The 21347-nt window shown below is 35.8% G+C and overlaps 1 protein-coding gene across 1 annotated transcript in view; it reads right to left on the bottom strand.

Annotated features, from left to right (window-relative positions):
- Positions 1–207: 207 nt before the first annotated feature.
- LOC134171549 (keratocan) overlaps positions 208–21347 on the bottom strand; it is a 29348-nt gene continuing 8208 nt past the window's right edge. The window contains exons 3-5 of the mRNA XM_062633893.1: positions 19850–20000; positions 5141–6033; positions 208–410 (exon numbers count right to left, since the gene is read on the bottom strand). Of these exons, the coding sequence (XP_062489877.1) occupies positions 238–410; positions 5141–6033; positions 19850–20000 (1217 nt within the window). The 3' untranslated portion in view covers positions 208–237. The remainder of the gene's footprint in view (positions 411–5140; positions 6034–19849; positions 20001–21347) is intronic.

The raw sequence follows: 21347 nt of genomic DNA, 5'->3' as shown, positions 1-21347 counted from the left end.
GTCTTACACAGATGACTTTCAATATATTTGCATTAGGAATTCTTAGGTAAAGCATTAAGCAAATGTTTCATGTACATCCAAAATCTCTTCTGAAAAAACTACTTTCCAGTTGTAGAAAAGATGCGAAGAAGGAAAAAAGTTAAAGTCAAAATAAAGATGTTACTTCTTGATGAGTTTGATACCAGCAATACTTGTATTTTAGCACTCTTACAGTACAAGAGTGACACTGTGAGATCTTTATATGACAACAGCTTGAAGTAGTCGGAAGCATATCATGATGTCCAGTGGGATTGGAGGTTGAATTTCATTACCATCCAGGCGAAGGTATCGGAGGCGAGGGATGTTGCCATAAAAACCATGGTCTTCTGCTATAGCAATTGAGACTGGGCATATTTGAGTACCATTGACACCTGAAAATATAGATCAACATGTTAGGTAATTTTCATGGGAAAGGCTTATGATGACAAAGTTCATTAAGAAAACAAATAAAGCAGGCTTCCAATGATATTTGTAAGGGAGACAATTTCTCCTATCAGAGTTGGAAAATACTGAATAAATAACAAATTGCTTTTTTGATCAAGCAAGAGAGCATCTTAGCATAATGTAATCTAGATCATTGAATCACAATATTTAACATAATGGAATTGCGAATGAAGGCCACTGGATGCATAGTTTTACCTTGGAGAGAAGTTTCTAATTTAGACAACTATTGGGTAAATATTCATTGAGAAATAGCTCTCTGCCCTCAGAAAGAGCAAAGCAAGGTTAATGCTGACGGATTTTGAACATCTTACTGCAATTACAATACATTAATTTTAGCAGATAATACTCTCCACCGAATAGCTTGCCTTCAAAATAATCGCAATATTGAATCAGAGGAGCTTTTTATATAATGTCTGAAACTTTTAACATCTGTACTTTCCTGTTCTCTCAAATTCTTCAGTACAGTTGGTTTTAACTGTGAGAATATAATGAGCGCAGTGGGATATTTCTCTTCCTAATCTGAAAGCCAAGTCCTTAAAATACTTTATAAATAACACAAAGCTTGTTACAATTCAGATAAAATGTGAAACTATGGCTTAAATTGTTACCTGTTTTATAAGAGTTGAATAGATTGGGTTCTTTACATAGTGTCCCCTAAGTTACTTCTGCACTGTCAATTGCCTAAAATTCTCCTCATATTTTGTCTTAGTGAGGCTGCTGCTGCACTATTTCAGCCTTAAAATGGCCTTATTCTAGAAAACACTAGAGTGGTGCTTTATTATGAAAGATGTCAGATTCCGTTGACAAAATCATGGCATTTAATTATTGGTCTGACTGCCTGAGGATGTTGTTGGGCCCAGATCACCTGCAAAAAGTGGTTGCATGAAGAATGTGTGCATAACAGATTTATTTGAGCACAGTTTTGGTGTGTTTGGTTTTTTTTTTTAAGCCCATAAATAAGAAAAGGAAAGCTTTTTACAAAAACTTTTCTCCCCATATATTTAGAAATGATAATATGCATACAGTTTTTGATTACAATACCACAAATTAGTTAACTGTTAACAAATAAAAACTGCCATGGTTTTAGTTTTTGTTTGATTGGTTTCTTTTGGGTTGGGTTGTTTGGTTTTTTTTAAATTAAAAAAAAATCGTATTTTGAAAAACTGACAAGATGCTTGAAACATCTTGGAAATGGACTTTATCTTTGCCATGGAAATCAGACAAATACATCCAATTGGCCAAGGCCTAAAACGTTTATTATATCCATGATATCAAAATGTCCTTGTCTATGTTGTGAAACTTGTTTAGTGTTTGTAAAGCACTTGATATTCTTGGAAGAAACAAACTACAACTTATTTTTATGTCTGAAGCAGGAAGCTGGAGAGTGAGGTTTTATTATTAAAGCAGTTATTAAAATTTTATAAGTGACTCAATATCTGCCTCTTCAGGTCAGTATTGCTGTCCTTAGGGGACAAGATGTGTTCTAAAGCTCTGTGTTCTCTGACTAAAAAGCTATCCCACTCCACAAGTTTTCACTGGATTAATTACTCCAATCTTAAAGTGAGGAAGCAGTTATCTAACCACAGGCCACCTATGAAGAAGTTACTTCCTGATGATGTGTGGTATGAAGTACTTTGGGTTATTATTCTCTTCCCGTGAACAGTGAATCCTACCCAAGCTACCAGATGAGTGAAAGCCTCCCACTCTGCTCTTCCCTTGTTATCCTGTTCATAAGTAGACTGCTGAATTTTGCTTAATCAGGAGGGTCAGGGCAACCTATCTACATGTTTACAATTCACCCTACCTAGACTGATCTATGTAGAGGGTAAATGTCATTATAAGTAAACCATTTAGACTCTTTTTATAAACTCTGGAGAGAGATGAACACTTCCTAATGGTGATTCACATCTCCTTAAGATGGGTTGATTTTCCCTCTAGAATTATGTATGTCTTTCCATTAGTTGAGAAGATAGTCTGTATCAGTAGCCCAAACTAGATGCAAAAATCTAGGATCATTAATTCAAATAAGATGAATTCCACCTGTTGTCAACAGTATTGTTAAATGGTGTAATAGTTAAAACTCAGACTTGAGCTGCTGTAGGGGAAAACTGCAGAAGAGGTTCTCATTAATGGCTAACAGCACGTCTGCTGAAGAACACATCTGAACACAGAAGATATTGTTTCTTTTCCAGTAAAAGTCATAATTTAGAAACATTCAGAAAATAAGTTCGGCAAGAAGGTAGATACATTCTGACATATGAGTGCGAGCGTATTTCTGCTCTATTCTTGAAACATCTAGCTGCACTTACTGTAATCCAGCTCAAATATTTGGACTCCCCTTCTCCTTGACACATAATATTTGAGTGCAGCAGCCACAGATCAGCCAGGAAATCTTTACCTTTCTGGGCTCTTCTAGCAAAGAAGCTAGTACCGTCCAATAGCAGAGAGGTCTGACAGTAAGTCAGGTTCTGTAACTTCAGCCATTTCTTTTCAATATCCTATAATGGATTCTGACACACTGGCACTGATACTTGGCCCAAGGACTTTTCCCTTTCTCTAAGATAGTATAGTACTATCTCAGAGGACATACCCCAAACTCCTGGTGTTCCTCTAGGGGAAGTTACTGTCCACTTCTTTTTACCATTCCTTTGATAGCACTGTAACACCACCTGCTTACCCTGGCTCACTCTCCACATCGTTTCATGCCTTCTCCTCTTTTTATTTCCTCTAACACTCCCTTTTTCATCATTTGACGTCTCCCCATAGCCTCACCTGTGTATCTCATAAATAAACAGGTAGGGTGAATTGTCAACATGTAGATGGATTGCCCTCACCCTCCTGCTTAAGAAAATATGTTTAAAAAAAAAGAAAACTAAAATTAAATGGAGCAAGTGTGGTGAGTTGTAGCCATAAATAATTTAAAGTTTATGTTGATTTTGCTTCCAAATTTTAAGTTTGCCTTTTTTTTTTTTTTTATATTCTGCACATTTTGATTCTTCGGGTAGAGACCACAGGAGAAGCCCTGGTTCCACTGAGACCACTGATGAGGCCATCACTGATTTCACTGGGCTTCAGGATATTGCCTTATATCTTTATAATTTTTTTTTCTGGAGGAATAAGGCCTTGGACTTATGTGAAGAAGTGATTTTAAAGCAGGCAAATGCAATTAACATAGAACTTTTGATGTTCTAGAGCTTGGAGTGCCAGCAGTGTAACTGTGAGCTGCCAAGAGAAAATAAAGCAGCAATTGGCAGGTGTACAGGGGTATCTGACAATTAGTACTGTAAAAAGGGCTTGTTCTGCACACATAAAAGTAAGCCCTTAGGAAGACTCCTTTGCAGAGAAACCAGACCCAGGATTTTACAGCTATTTTTCTCAAATCATTTACGTTGGCTATCTTAAAGTATGATTGATCATGAACTTCCAGGGTTTAAGAAGACAAAAACAATCTGCAGAATTAATGCCACATTTTATTACTCTTGCCTGATGGAATCACATTCCTTGTTTGCAATCCTGAAGGCCCTTTGAGATATTGTCTATTAGAGCAGTGTCTCCTGGAGATGGTGTCATTATCACTTACCTCTTGAACAAATATATTTTGTGGTAAAATATATAATATCTGCATTTCATTTAAAGTGTCAGGTTGCCTTTTTAAATGTTTCTGTACTACTTTATAAATAGTTATTAACAATAAAGACTTCATTTTTAATTAAGAACAGTGTTGTGCTTAAGATAGCGATTAACTTTGAAAAATGGTAAAGTCATTAAGGAATATGAGGCTTGTGGAAAACTACTCTGATTTATGCTCGTGGGTACCCATGTGTCATTGGAAAACAGGATTTGAGTTTGGACATACTTCGGAGGCTGATTTTCATGGTTTTAACTTCTTTTTAACTTACTTAGTAAAGGAAGATTATTTGGCAGTCCTTTAAATACTACCTAGACACAAAACACTTCTTAAACTGAACAGGCTACATTTTTCATGAAGAAGTAAAGTATGAAGAATATATTCAAGCCTAAAATATTCAATATCCACATTCTAATTATTCATATTTAAAATAGATTTTGTTGACTACAGACAACATTGTATTCTCTCTTAAGGGTGCATCACATTAAGAGCTCTACTACTTTAGGTGGACAGAGAGATACTCAAAACTGAACATACAGCAGTTCTGTAAGTTTAATGGAGTCCCTAAGGTGCAGGAATTTTGAAAATCTGACAGTCAATACAGATGTGGATTGAATATCCTCATTTGTGGCACTCACTTTTTAGTTGTTGTTTCTTGCTTTTCTGGTCCTGCTTCTTCTGTGCATAATTAATTTGTTTCTACAACATAGTTACTGGCATGTATACAGTGAAATGTGAATGCACAAATTCTCCTTAATCCCCACATGTTTCTAATCTGCTTGCAAAGTGGTTTATCTGTATGCATACGAACATTTTTTTTACGTATGGTATTAGTTCCATGCACATATTTGGTTGTCATATCTTAGACCTGACTTGAAAACTGGTCTGTGGGAGGTCCTCTTTGTCTTCTTCCTATAATCTACAGCACATTTCAACTTTTTTATTTCAATGAGCATTTTTTTTTGTGGTTATATAAACATTTTAAAATAACTGTCTTGGTAGGATCCCACATTGACAATACACACTTACTTTTGATTCTGTTGTGGTCAAGGTGAAGGTGCTCTAGATGAGCATTGATTGGTGGAATTTTAGTGAGCTGGTTGTGAGACAGCTGTAGATCTAGGATAGATGAAACATTAAACCCATTTGGGGGAATACCATCATCAGATAATTTATTGTAGTTCAGCCTGAGGAAAGTCACTTTGGGTATTGCACTGAAGTAGTTTTCTGGTATCACTTCAATGGAGTTGTTGTCCAAAAACAACTGCAGTGTGTTAGCTGGGATGCTTAAAGGCATTTTCTTGAGTGAATTTTTTGCTATGTTGAGTTGCATGAGATTGTTGAGTCCTTGGAATGTGTTGCTTTGAAGAGCGCTGTCCAACAAACTGTTCTGGTGCAGATCTAACATAGTAAGGTTTTCCAAGTTGCTGAAGGCTCCTTCTGGGATTCTGGAGATTCTGTTTCTAGCCAGTCTTAGCTGTTCCAGGCCCACTGGTAATGGGGCAGGCACTTCCTCCAATTCGTTATCTTCAAGGAATAAGTAAAGCAGCCTTTTCAGCTTGCTCAGTACACCACTCTCAATTCCTCTGTTGGTGATCTTATTCTTGTTCAGATTTATCCATCTCAGATAAGTGGCATTCACAAAAGACTTCTCTGAAATTGTTTCAATTAGATTGTTTTGAAGATAGAGGTACCAAATTCTTGCTGGGATTGCAGGTATTTCTTTAAGTCCTTTGTTATCACAATATAATGCATTGGGGAAACTAGGAGGACAAAAGCACTCTCGTGGACACTCAGAAGTGTAGTGAGACCAGTGCTCAGGGTCCAGCTCATCATAAACTTGCCTCACAGTTCGAGTCCATGCAGAATTGAATAAGAATAAGATCAAAAGGCTTGTACAGACTTTTAGAGTCATTATTTGCCTTGGAAGGGAAAAAAAAAAGCCAACTCTCAACAGAACTCTCTAACAGCATGCTAGATTAGATTAACAAACCAGTATTAAATAGAAAATAGTACTTTGTAAACAGCCAAATTCTGTCATCTGCGATATTACTTATGGTATGCTAAGGAAAAAAACTGATCAGAAATATAAGAGATATATAAATTTCAGTGATATATGTTGAAGAACATTTTCCTGATTCAACTTAGACTCCACATTGGCTACCAGTTTAACTGATATTCATGCAAATGTCATTTCAAAGATCATGAAAGTAAGGATCGTTTTCCTGACATTAAATCACTGTTTCGTATAAATTTGTTTTTCCTGTATAAAGCTATACATTACTCTATATAACGTGCCATTTTCAGTAAAGCTATCAATACCATGATGATATAAATACTGTTATACTCAGTGTTTCTCCTTTTAAAATTAATCATACACTCTTTTCTGTTTTTCCTTTCAAATTCTAATGTCATCTGGATCAGATTTTCCAGGGTCCTTTCTCATCACAGAGAAGTGAAAGATCAAAGACTGTTTTAACAGCTGTTTGTTGGACATGTTCTTAAAAAGCTTAGAGGGAATATGTTTGAGTAATCCATTTTCCTCCTGCATTCACTCTCATATCCAAAGTTACGAATTTCTTTCTCTAAAGCAAACAGCCAAAACAAATGCCTGATCTAAATAACACAAAAAGTAAGTCCTAGCTAAATTATATCATATGCATTCATGAATCTTGTATCTCTTTTACTTACTTAATTATTTGCTTTGTTTAGCTTGTTCCACCCTTAAAGGGCGAACAGAATAATCAATGATAATTTACTCCAGAAAGAAATATTTGTGCAGCACAAAACAAGTGGTTCACAAACTCTGTTAACCTGCTTGCTTCCTGATGAAGATTAGCAAGCATTTTGCTTGCAGAGGTAAGAGATTGATAGCTGAAATTTCTAGTCAAAATTAAGAGTCTAGTTTTGGCAAAAAAAGTAAAAAATAAAAAATAAAACGTATTAAAAGGATTAATGAACCAGTAAGGTTAAAAGCTCATTTAAGTTGATACATACATGTACGCATTTTATAGTTTTCAACATTATTAGCAGTAACAAGTGCAAAATCCTACAGATCTTCTAGCTTCAGAAATTGCTATCTGGAAACATTCCAAAAAAAGGACAAATAAAATGTTTCTAAAGAATAACATCTCCAGTTTACACAGTGAAATGGCACCTTCTCTCTATGTAAATATTCATAACTTTAATAGCATTTTTAAAAAAGAATATAAAGTAATTTACCTTGTTAGTCAAGTTCCTGGAGCTATCTGAAGCCAGTTAGAAATCACTGTAAATTTGCAGCTTTTTGGCTGCTAACCTCTATGTTAGCTTCCTGTCCTCCCAAGTATTAATAGCATATAAAACTTGACGCACGTGCTAGTATTCCCTGATGTATTACCATATACACCTTATTAGCTATTGTTTCTAATTTGACATTTCTTCAGAGTTTGGGCTTACCTCAGCTTTCCTGGATCTCCTTTTCTTTCTATTGGTCACTGTTGTCAGACTGTAATAGCTTGAGTCAGGCTACAAGCCGTGTTCTATGAATACAGCCTAATATATACGCATCAGTGGCTACAGCTTTTAACCCCTAAAATAACTAAGGCACCTCAGCACCTAGGCAGGAAAAGACAGGAAATCCTGACTTTAATAATAAGCTGCCACAGAGCTGAAGATATCTGTTTCTTACAGTTTAGTTGATGAGATGAACTGGTCTAGATGAAACAGGTAACACAAAATGCACCTTTATTCAAAATTTGTGTCAAAAGATACTTTACATGCAAACCTCACTTGCATCATAATTCATTCTCATAATAACTGAACTGGCCACAGAGAATTAAAAACAGTGCCATCTGTTTCTAGGGAAATATTTTATTTGATTTTTATCAAATGCAGATGCTGCCATGACATTTAAAGACAATTCTTGATTAGGAGAAGGAGATAGCAAAACATTTGCTAAGAATTTTTTAATAACTTATTTTCATTAAAAAATTAAACCATATGTTTTCCTTTTTCTTGAGAGAGATTTACATAAATTTCTACAAAGTTCTCATACTCTCCAGTGCCTCCTGCGGTAAGGTCTGGTTTTAATTACCAAGGTACAAATTAATGAACTTGGCTGATCATTGATCTAAAGTAAACCCTTTCCAGCCAACTTGCTATTCAAGGCAATGACACATATTTCTCATATTAAGTATTTTGGAAGATTTTTGTTTTCTTTTTTAGTTTAAACTTAAAGCTACAACTTAATATCAGGAAAACCAGCCATGTTCAAAGCCAGAACAATAGCATATGTATTTTAAGGAAAAAAACTTATGAAGATATTGAAAACAGAAAATATATCTTGGTACCTTTTATAAGTTTATATTAGTTTTAAAACTAAATTATATAATTATTTTAATTCAGTTTCATCTAACATTTTAGGAATAAAAATCTCTATCCGCATATTTTGTAATGTTTAATACTTTGTTTCCTAAACAAAGAATATCTCAGAAGAATTCTAGAAATAAACAAAAGTAATAAGTAATCAAAAGAAGGAAAGCAACCCTTAAGTACAGGGGCAGCTTTCACTGACTTAAGCAAGTCTAATGTTAAATAAGTCATAATATTTTTTTTCATAAGTGTATGTTTGTACTACTTTGGTTTTTGTTTAGGAAATATATAGTACCAGTAATTTTTACAGGGCTTAAGTGTGTGCTTAAAAACCCCAGTGCTTAAGTAAGTGTTTCATTCTGCTAGAACTACAGACCCTTCAACATTTCTTGGAGATTATTAGAGCTGTCGTATAAGCCAGGTTTAAAACTGATTCCTTCATGAATACTAAACTAAATACTCAAAAGGTTTAAATTAGATGAAATCAATTTATACGTAAAAATAAAGGCTCTAGCTTTAAAGAGATGTACTAATTATAAGCATAAAAATTAGACGTGATGTATCAACCTTTTCATTGTGAATATGACTCTAAACACCTGGGCTTAAAACTTCTTCTTTGACCTCCCACAGAAGGCGTGATACCACACATCCATGATGAGGAGGCTTTTCAGCTGGAGTCCTCAGAAGAGAAGTGGGAAGAGACAGAGGCACCCTTGTATGAAGGTTAAAATACTTGTGTGTTAAGTTGTAAGCAATTTAAAGAGGCTTCACCATGAAAAGTAGATCTATGATTATTGTAAAAGCCAGGCAGTGCAATATTTTGCATCTATGCTAAATTTTCAGCGTGTGTAGGGAGAATATGGAGGCACTCAGGTGTGCTTACCGTTAAAGAACGAGCCAAGACATTCACACTGAAGGATTTAAAATGGCGAGTCCTGGTGGTAGATATGTTGTGACACACTTAAATGCAAGTTGCCAGATGTTGCACATTTAACAAAAAAAAAAAAGAAAGAGTGATTTATCTTATGCTTCATGGAGGTCTGAATTTACCCTTTAACCTTCTAATCATGTTCAGATGTTCATTATATTAACACAGAAGTCACCTCGTGATAGGCAGTGGGACTTTTTGTATGTACTACTCTTCAGCAAGAGAGAGGCACACCACAGTCTACCCTTTGTGGATTTAGAGGACAGGTATCCTTATCAAGCGCATAACCTGCCAGCCCATTAACAGAAGCAGTTCTTCACTAGGAAAAGAAAACAACAAAAGCATTTGTTAAGACTTTCTCAATAATGTGAGTTTTCATTTCTCCTGATGCAAACAAAGACCAGAAAAAAATGACAAGAAATATCTTCAAAATCAGGAAAAAACAATGCAACTACTCTAATATGTATTCTTATGTGCGCTCAAAAATTTTGAAAAGATTTCTGCAGGAAGAAGTGGTTGCTTGGGTGCCCAAGTAGACCTTGCAGAAAGGTTTGCTTTCCAGAAACCTTCAATGTTATACACATATACTCAGTCATGCATTTGTTTTGTTCAGTCCTCTATGATCTGGTGTACCATTTATTATTTAAAGGGTGCAATATATGGTGATAAAGTTTTACAAGCTGATAAAGGACCACAGCCAGGATTTTTAAAAAATGACTAATGGTTTGGGAGGTTTTTGTTTTGAGTATCCAATCTGAAACACTTCCCAGGGCTTTATTTCTTTTAATTATTTCAGTAAGAGAGGACTAGGAATTTGTAGTAATGGGGTAAGTTTTAGCTTGTGAAGCTGAGCAAAGGCAAATATCATTGAAACATAAACTGCTCCTGAGACCATGAGCAACCTCCCCAAAAGTAACAGTATGCAATGTATTTGCATAACAATGAAAGGAAGTAGAAAAGTTATTACAGTAAAAATACTGTGAAAGTCTCCTCTCCGAATTTTGGAGACCTTTTAAAACATACTGTTCGGAGTAGTCTAGTTTGAGGAAGATATCTCAAGCCCTTACAGGACTTTTGCTCCATATGTCTCCATATGGCAGTCCACGTTGTTAATCAGTGTAATAAAAGAATCTGTATTAGAAAAAAAAAAATCAAAAAGTGAGGAGCACCAAAAACCTCAGAGGGTGCTAACATCTCCTTGAGCAGACTGATGTTCATGTTTGAGATTAGAAGAGCCCACAAGCTTAAGTCTAGAAGGGCTAAAGAGATAGACTAGAAAGACTCATTGGGAGGAGATGTGGACAACTGGGAGTGCTGTAAGAGCTGTTGTTCTCTTTCAGCATCGAAGTTGCTGACAGTGAAAAAATGCACTTTTTTCTTTCAGTAATGGCTGCCATATGTCTCAGATTTAACACAAGGCAAGGTCTGTTAACCATCAAGCACGTGTATGGTTCATCCCCAGCAAACCCAGGAGTATACTACAAGGAGGACTAATTCACTGACCCTGTGGATTGCTCTATTTAACAAAGGCTGCAGTCCAATGTGCCCAGTTAGTGTGGTACTTTAGTGAAATGTTAGGCGTCTTGATCCAAAGGACAATCAGTTTATCTAAAACAGGCACTTAAATCTGTTTCATGGTGACTAGAGAAAAGGTAAAATTTTGATGCTTCAAAACCTGAAGAAGAGAGTAAGTCCAGTTTATGTACCTAACTCTAACCATATACTCTACTGGTACCTCCAGGCAGCCATGCAGACCATTTAAGGCAGGTTTTAATATTTACTCAGGGTTGAGTCTGCCCTTTCACTTCCAACTGTCATGCAGCAGTGATATCTCTCTCTGTTTTGCATTGCTGCGTGAAATCGAGAGGAAAAAGTTCTGAGTTTTACTCAGAATAAAAAAAACAAAACTTCTGTTTACAAATAGGTCTCTGGGCACCAGACAGTGATATATCCTAATGACTAGTATCTGCTACTGCTTTTTAAAGAGGCCATAAAAGGTGAGCAAGTCCAAAGAGTCTAAAATAAAACAGATGAGCTTCAGATCCCTTCAGGCTAGCCTAAAGGACAGTACAGACAGATCAAAAGGGCCAACACAGATGTTCCAGATTCTTCCCTTATGGATGGATCTTAGTCTACATCATTCCTGGTGAAAAAACAAAACAGACAGGAGCAGAAGCTCTGAACCTCTCCTAAAAGCCTAGAATTGCCTGCCTAGACCACTCAGTAGGAGAAATTGCATCTCTTGCTTAAATAGCTGCATATACAGGCAGCTAAAGCATAGTGAATTTACCTGGGGAGTTTTCAGGTAAGACCAGGATATATTGTTTAAAGAAACACTGGAAAATAGTTGGGCTGGTTTAATTTGCGAAATATAAATGTCATCTGAGCCCTTTTTTCTATAGGATTTAGGATGATGAGACTATTCTAAAAGTCCAGAAGCAAGATTCTGTCAGTTTGCTTTCTGCACACCTTCACTCCCTTGTAAAAATCACGGTGAGAACAGAATAGCTCAGCTTGAAGACCAAAACATTTCAGAACAGAATAACTATGGAAAAGGGCTCAGATTTTATGGGGAATATACTGACCTCCTAAATATGCTTCATTAAGGAACCTTTTGGCTGTCTCTTTCATTTCTCTCTCTATTTTGAGCTCGTTACCAGTCTGACATCATAAAGGTTCCAGAACACAGTGCCAAGATCTCCTATTTATCTTGGCTAGCTAGGTTTAGTATACCTACTATGTAAATGTGTCTGACTATCTCTTCCCTGAATTTGTTTTCATGCTTTCAACAATTTCAACACTGAAAAAAAATTGTACTACACAGAAACCTCAATTTTAAAATGATAGATATATAACTAAACATATTTTAAATTAAAAAGCTGACACGCATTTATTAATTACACACATACATTTATTTATCAAATAAACACATACATTGGCTTTTTGCACCTGATATTTAGATGATTAATCTTTTCCAAGCAACTACTTCTAAGTTAGAATATGAACTAGTTATCTGATGCCCATTCTGTAAATACATAGCTTTGAAAAGTAAAAAATCATGATTTAAGTATTCTAAGATAGCATACAGACAGTGAAAACAGGCTGTGAAGTGTGTTACTTTTGTTCCCTTATTTTACTTCTGTTGTTAAAGTCCAAAAATAGTTTAGTACTGCTGTATTTTAGATTCTCACCATAGGATGATAAATTCTGAGAAGCTTAGACTTGTAGAAAGATCTGTCCTCTAAAATACAAGACAATGGTTTCATAAAAAAGTATTCCCATAACCTAACTAAAAAGAATATTTTAGTCCCCCTATAATAAGCTCTGCTATAGTGATTCTGACAAATTAGAAATTCAAGGTTCAGGTGATTTTTTACTATTTAAAAAGAAAAGCCAAATAGCATATGTGAAAAACCAGCCCATATTTTATTTTCCATTAATTGTAGCGGGTTTAGTCTAATTTTTAATGCAGATATTCCTGAAATTAAACATTAGAATAGGTGATTTTGTTTTCTTAAACTCTCATGTTGGTCATAATTTTTGAGAGTTTGCATTTCCCAAAGCACTCAAGTTTTCTTCCAGAGTCCTGACTTGAAGCTAGAATATCGCTGACCATGAATACTCCAGTCACTAATTATCCTTTCAGATGGAACATATTGAAACTATACTACAAATGAAAGTCCTCAATACCCAGCACTTTGGTGCTGACACCACCTTTTTCTTCGAGGAAGCTCTGGAACCTAGCTCCAGGGAGAATTCATGCATCCTTCCCTTTCCAGTTACCATGCCGCACTCCAGAAGCCCTAAACAGATAGGGCTGTGCTTCAGCATTGCCTTAGCTTAATTTAAAGGGTTTCCTGCTTATTGTAGTGGCTGTTGTGAATCCCAGAGGTGAATGTCCATCTCCTTTCCACATTCTGTGAATAACATGCACCTCATTTCAGGGCTGTGGTTTTCATTAGGCACAACATACTTGTCATCTTTTGAATCTAGGGTGGGAATGAAAACACTGCAGGGAATTACTTTTCTTACCCAAACATAGGAACCTTAATAGAAACATCTAATTTTTACACATGGTATCACAAGTTCTTCTTGAAAACTATGTGATCTTGCACATAATTTTGAGACCTTAATTTTACTGGGTTTTTGTTTTTGTTTGGGTTTTTTTTGTGTTGTTTTTTTTTTTTTTTTTTTTTTTTACAGCAAAATGGTTATAATGAATTTCAAACCTGAAGTTCAGGAAACATTTGTTTATCTAGTTTGGAAACCAGACTACAGAGTGAGATGGATGAACACAATGACATACTGGAAAGTTGATAGAGCTGACTAAGAAAGATAACAGGAGCCACAACTTCTGTACTAGCATGGAACTCCTGACATGGAAGCTCTCCAGGCCAATGATCTACTAATATATTTCTCTGCTGAGCGCTGGTACATCTGCCCCAGCAAGGAGTCCATCTATCTATTGAGAAAATGCATATTACTTGCCCTGCAGGCAGCTCAGCTATGCCCAGAGGTGGACCTAGCAAGCAGCTCCTCAACAGATATGAGATATGCGAGGTTTTGTGTTACAGATGAAGGAGAGAAGAATAGAAGGCTAAACCCTGTAAATTCTGTAATATTAAGCAGCTAGTTATGTTTTCTGGAAAAGAAATGTACTACAATTCACATTAGTATCCCAGACTTCGTTTGCTTTCTGTCACCAACGTTCACGCCTGTCCCTTAGGGAACAAAAAACCCTCCACTTGCAGGCCATGATTCTGAGAAAATACTTGGATGATTTTTCCCGCCTGAGATACTATAGTAGGGATCTCTCTGCAACTATAAAAGCATGGGTTATATGCTAATCAGAATAACCTTATAGTGGTTTCACTGTTACAACCAGATCTGCTGGAAGGTATAGGCAGCACTTATAAACCATTTTAAACAATGTGGGATTCCTTTCATGAATATTTAAAATATTTTTAAACATCTCCAACAATGGATTTAGACACTATTGTTCAAAATGTCACTAAAGTTGCTTTCCTGGGGGAATAAAAAACTCTGCGATCCTTTTTATCTTTTGAGGTGGGCTTGATTTTCTCCCTTTTACCAGAACAGCCGTACTTTTTCCAAAATTCCTTTGGTTCAGAATTTGGGTGCATTTGACCAGATCTCTGTGCTTCCACACTGTCATCTGAACTATAAATAACATTTCTTCCTTCATGTATTTACCTCATTTCTTCACAGGCTTCTAATTAAGACTTCATTTTCTGTTTTTCTTTAACAGTTCCACAATGAAAAGGTATGCTGTACCATGGACATACTGCATAAGGGGGATTATAGTTAAATAATAATTATAAATTATATATAAATTAAATATATAAATAATTATAAATTATACATATGAATTATAAATGCTGTGTTTTCTGATCTGCAGATTAAGATTTCAAATTCTGAAAAGAAAACTAACATACACAAAGAATCATAGTTTATAATACCAAAGAGTATACATAGCTTCACAGATACACTGCTGCCAACTGAAATCAAGGGCTCCTGATTATAAGTCTGTACTTTCATACACATTGTTGGAGGGATATAGGGCTGACAAAAAATAAAGCAAAACAAAACAAACGCAACATCTAGAACCTTAAGAGTCCACAAGAACTATCAAACTGATGACAACTAGAAGTATCCTAAGTGAAATCTTCAGGGCAAAGTGTTTATGTGATTCAGTGAACACAGCCTTGAGCAATTCAACCTTACCTCTGTACCTATTTGAGACCTTCAGGCAGGTTACCTTTCAGAGAGGTCTGGTGGGATCCTTCTGATTTCAACATGTGGAGATAGGTGCACAATTATTTCCTATCTAGCCCACAAGCATAATTTTACCTCAGATGCTGCAGAGTACAGAGATTTAAAGTGCTTCAGCCTCTTCTTTTAAAGCTGTTTTGCTTTGCATAATGAAGCAACCGTTTGCCCAGAAACTTGAACCTGACATTCCTACATTCAAGGTGAACATCCGAAAGCATAGAGCTAATACTACTTTTCTTTGTGCTAACTGATGTTGAACTGTTCACTCTAAATAGAAAAGATTTAAGAGCTATTATCCATGAAAGCTATATAGCCTACTGATTAAGTTATGCTTTTACAGATTGAATCTTTTATCCATATCTGAATCTGCAAAAACTTCAAGAGCAAATTGTCCTCCACTAGCACTCTGACCACTGCAATAGACTATTTCCCTTATTTTATGTAGACATCTAAGCATATTTGTCTTGTGCTGTCCCACATGGGGCAGTTAGGTGGGATGGATCTTTGATTTCACTCAGTAGCTCTCACATTTCAAAATGAGAGCGGATTTGCACAAACCAGCTGCAGACATCTGGGCATTGAAGGAAAGTTTCCACATTTTTTACCTATGGATTCTATATCCAAATATTAGCTAAGTTATGATTCTGTGAGTATCACAGGAGTCTGAATTATGGACTGGGACCTGAAATAATAATTTTTACACATGAATTTACTTCAAAATTCTTTAGCTGTAGAACTGGTTTTTAAAATTGACATTGTCCCCCACTGGTTATTAGTATTCTTAGAATCACAGGTTCACAGAAATCATAAATAAGTTTGAAGGAACACCTGAAGGTCATTTAGTTCAACCTTCTCCTAAAAATATGGTTAACTTCAAAGCCAGCTCAGTTCCTCAGGGCACTGGCATTGCAAGTTCTGAAAATTTCCAACGATGCAGTCCATAGGGTAATCTGTGTCAGTGCTTTACATGCTCATTGTGAAGAATTACTTTGTATGTCCAGCCTGAATTTCTCTTTCTGGAACTTTTCCTTTGCCTTCTTTTCATTTCATTGTGCATCCCTGAATCTGGCTCCCTTTTCTATAGTGCTCTTTTAGGCACTAGAAGCCTGCAACAAATCATGGCACTGAGGCATATGGTATATTCAGAAAGGCTAAGGGAAGTGACTTGGCATAGCATGGAAAAAAGAAGGCTGAGGAGTGTTCTCTTTAGAACACTTTCTAAGAGAACTCCTTGCAGCCTTGCATCTTGGTGGCTCTCCACTGAGCTTAATCTTGCTTTCGAACTTCACTTTCTCTACTGTCCTTGGTCTATGCATGGTGCAGCTGTATGTATAACAATTCAGTCTGCATTTCTTAATGATTTTTTATCTTCTTGTTCCAGGGTTTGTTTTTGGTTTTGTTTTTTTTTTTGTTGCTTTTTGGGGTTTTCTGTTGGTTTATGCTAAGCAACTACTATTTATCACCTTTCAGTAAAACTGAAGATGTGCAAGTACCAATGGGACCCTGTCAGGTTCCTTGCACTAGAAGGACAGCTGTGATCAACCACTGCTCACTCCTTTCTTGATGCATTGGACTATGCTGGACTTTATAAAGCATAGAAGACATGTAGGATTTTTACTTTCAGTGTATGTCCAGAAATTCACATGAGTTCCTACTTGTTCCTTTTAGGAAAAGTCTATAATTTAATCTAATAAGAAAAATGTCTTTTAAGGCAGACAAAACTTGTATGAAAGGTAACTGTGAATGGCTGTGGAATATGCTTGCAGACCAGTTCCTGAAATTTCATAGAAATTTTTTGTCTGTTGAATTTGTATATTGTTGTAATACTGCTTTTCATGACATTAGTAGCAAACTTTCTTTTTTATGTATACTTTCAAACTCAAGTCTTTCCAAAAGATCTTGATTTTTGTCCACTCCTCCATATGAAATTTCACATGAACATGTCCTGGCAAATTTACCCATTTTGACCTGAAAGGAGGAGGGACATATGTTGTAAAGAGGTTGCAAAGTTATACTGTAGACTACATATTATGTAGCCCTAAACCGAATTTAGTTCAGGCTAACTCACCCTCTCAGCTGTCTCCATACTACTGCAGCTGTGGTATTAGCTGTTCATGTCTGCCTACTTTTAAGCAATGTGTTTGCACCTGTACATGTAAGTATTTTATAATATGATCAGTTTAAGTGGGAGCAGGCATGTATGCATCATGTTTTTCAGTATCCAGAATACTGAGGGATTTCTAACCAAGTTCAATCACCTTCCTTTCCATGAAGATGCAGTGATTGAATTTCCAAGGATCGAGCTCTGTTAAATATTCCAAACACCTGCCTTTCTGCCTAGTGCCTAGAAAACAATTCATGTAGCTTTCATAAACTGAAAAAAAAGATACATGTATATCGCTGCCTATTTGTTTTGTAAGATATGTAGAGACTGGGAACTTAGACTTTATAGTGGTTTAGACCAATTCATTACTGCAGAAGTAGAAACCCGTGCTTCTGTGGCTCCTGAAAGCACATTTACAGTGTCCCAGTTTTTTACCAGAAGGACCTTGTATTTTTTTCACAGGTAATGTGAAGAGCAAGCTATGCAATGTTATCTCTCCCCAACTAACTGGGAATTTCTGAACTACAGGAAAGAGGTGTTCAAGATGAAAATTGCATTGCCAAATACCATTTTCTCTCAGCTGTCCAAGTGCTCACTGTAAGGTGCAAGTTTCCCAGTTTCAGTGAGAGATTATTGGTACTTTTTGATACTCTCACAGAGGGCTTCTTTCTACTGTGTCTCTTGAGCAGAACTTCAAAATGCATTGTGAATATCTGTGGATGTTTTATTTGCAACATACATGTATGTAGAAAATACCCTGATCAGCAAGTTTTAGTCTATCCTGAAGTGGACTGTTCTCAGTTTCGCTGTTCATGTTGTTTTGTTTTGCATAAAGATAACTGGTTTGCTGAAGCAAGCTGCAAAGAAAACATTTATGTCCTGTTTGCTAGATCACAGCTGTGTGGTGGCACAATTCAGTATCAGGTTTTTTCCCATATCTTTCTATGTTCTTTAGGTTGCTTTGGGGTTTGTTTTCTTTTTTTTTTTTTTTTTTTTTGCATGCTCTTCTTTCTTCTTCTCCTATATTACAATAATGATTCCCACCCTGATGTGTTCAGGAAGCCTCAGCTTTAGACTTTATTCTTCTATAAAAATTCTGGCTTACTTACAAAGGTTATTTTCAGTTGTTCCTGTATCTGGATAATAAAAGAAATGACACTTATGAATTCCAAAATAACAAAAAATAAGAGGGAAATATTTCTATTGTCTCCTACATCTCTCCTTTTCAGTCCAAGGTTTTTCTGTGAACTGTGTATTGATTCTAAACATCTGGAATCAGCAATGTGCCTACTAAATGTTTTGGTACGGGGTTTTGCTTTTTTATTCAGAGGTGTTTGTTTCTGGTTTTGCAATAAGAACTAGCAGAGTTTCTGTTTGAGGGTTTAATAGTCTAGTAGTTGAAAGGAAAATAGTACCTGTGGGATGATCTGTGTTTGCAAGCAAACCATGTGTGTCTCTCGGTTACTAGCACATTTATTTTACTGTGTGTTCCAAAATGCTGACAATATTTGGACTATCCATTCCCAGATGGCATATACTACCATCTCTCTATCATCAGTAGCTAGGCTTGCATTTTACTCATTGCTTGTGGCTTCTGGAGACTATATTTCCTTTTGGCAATAGTGAGAAATTAATTTGCACTATTTCATAGTGTTGTGACTCCGATACTGCAAATTCCATAAAGCATTGACTAAAAGGCCGACACAAGTGCAGTGGAGTAAGTTAAATTATATGTTTACAAATATTTTGATACTTGAAAGTAGAGAAAACATTTTATTTAACCTTACAATAAATTTTAATAATAATCGAATAGCTTAGTTTATCTTATCTTAACCTGAATTTGCTATGTTTTTTTTTTCTACAGTCTGGTTAAAAGTAGCATGCAAATAATTGAATAAAAATAGTTGTATATATAATTATTTCAACATAACAATTTTATCAGCAATGGATAAAAATCTTACCATGAAAGTTTAAATGAAAGTATGACAAAAAAGAAGACTAAACAATTTTTTAACCTGAAAACATATTCTGTTAATTTAACATTCATGACCTCTGAAAACATATTTTCACAAATTGTTCTTAGATTATTAATTCTTTTCTTTTTTTTCCTCTGTAATTTATAGCAATATGAAAAAGTGTGAATAATTAAGAAAGTTGGACTGGTTGGAGAAAAATCTTGTATTTACACAGGCTAGCCCGTACAGCTCAGCACTCTGATTAAACCTACCTGATTCCATGTAAGCCTGGTACCAGCTGGCATATATTGCATGCATGAACACCAATTTCTATGAAGCTGAATGCTTGCCATCAGCTTGTCTATCCAGATGGAGGCACATTTTGCACCACATTTGGTTATTGTGCTTCCTAAATACAACCGTTTCTAAAAATATGCACACATTTTGTTAAGGTTGCCAAGTGCATGCTAAATATTAACAAACAGCATGGATAATATGCAGATTGACACTTCTTTAAGACATATCCTAGTTTTAAAGAGCTATTATGATGTAATTCCTGTAGTTACTCCCCCTAGAAGGGATATGGATGTTCCCAGCTATCTCACTCCAGTGATATCTCAGCAGCCACCCGGAGGCAGTTGTACATCTCTTGTGGCAGGTCAGCCCGAGTGATATTGTTTCCATCCAAGCGCAAATGTGTGATCCTGGAATAGGTTGTTGGCCCAACAACCTTACAGAAGCTGCTCAATGGGAACTCTGAAAAGAAAAGGAGATGAACAAGAGAAAGCATTAATAAGTAGGACAAATAGGGCAAACTCACTATTTTTCTACTTGTTTAATACTGTTTGGGAAATGTGGCTTTAATTTATTAAAATATTTTTCAATATTTTGCATGTCCATTGGTGTAATTCTCCATGCACTTACTGGAATTCGAGGGCCTTCTGTTAGGAGAGGTTCTTTCCATTAGTTGCGAGAGGTCAGAATTTTAAGAACGAGTTTTTCAAGTGCTATGCTCACAGTACCCATTTAATTTTTTGAGTTTGTATGGAAGCCTGACCTGACAGTTAGAGAAAACAAAGAAAAATAATCTCCAGTAAAACTGGAGGTGTAGAGGGAGGAATCAATTGTGGAGGGGTACATTATGATGGAAGGGTAAAATATTGAAGAACGAAAAAGTTTCTGGAGAAATTGAAATCATGATATAGCTTTTCACTAAAGAATGGGTTGTTCAATAGATGTTTTTGTCAAATATTATTTTGGATGTGTCATTTCAATTTACTATTTTCAAAATGAAATTTGAGGCTGGGGTTGGAGAAGAGTTTTCTATTTAAATTGTACAGTTGAACCTTTCCAGAACATCAGGATTGGAAGTTGAGTATAAATGTAAAAAATATCTATAAACGTATTTATATTTATCATAACTTTTATGTAGTGATATATGTAGCCTCTATTCAGTTGAAGTATTATTTTATTCACACAGCAACAGACCAGTCGTGAATGTAAAACTGTCTCACATCTTATGAGCAGTATTAACTGTAAGCTAGAAATTACATGAAATAGGGTTCTGTACTCAGTTTCATAAACACACATGTTATACATACATATATACATATACATATTATACACCTATACCACGCAGAGATCTATCCTCAAGAGAGAATGTATGTGAATAAACTTGATGTCCCCTACATACCACATTGTGTAATTCTGTAAAGATGATCCTTCGTTGTCACATGTGCTTCCTTTGGGTCAGAGAGGATTAGTCTATTGAAAAGCTCCATCACTACTAAAGAAGCAGTGTGAGAGACTTCTTTTTCAGGACATTTACATCCATTGAATTCACATCATAGAAAATATTTTACAGGGACTCCTTTGATGAACCCATTCACCAGTATGCAGCCAAATTTCATATCTTCAGTTGCTTTTATGTTGCAAATGACTAGCCCTCATAAATTTTGAGAAACCAAGGTAGTGTTCTCAAAATCAAATGCCATTTTAGCTACCAATCATAGGTCATTCATGGCGTTTTGAAAGCACCACCTTGTACATCTTTTCTGTATAACTATTTAATGTATCTAAGAAAATGTGATGACCTCCACTACT

Source organism: Pezoporus occidentalis, unplaced genomic scaffold (genome assembly GCF_034315485.1).
Source record: "Pezoporus occidentalis ecotype Australia unplaced genomic scaffold, CSIRO_AGI_Poc_V1 ctg112, whole genome shotgun sequence".
NCBI classification, from domain to species: Eukaryota; Metazoa; Chordata; class Aves; order Psittaciformes; family Psittacidae; genus Pezoporus; species Pezoporus occidentalis.
The sequence above is the reverse complement of the archived record's forward strand: the minus strand, read 5'-3'. Positions and strand labels throughout refer to the sequence as shown.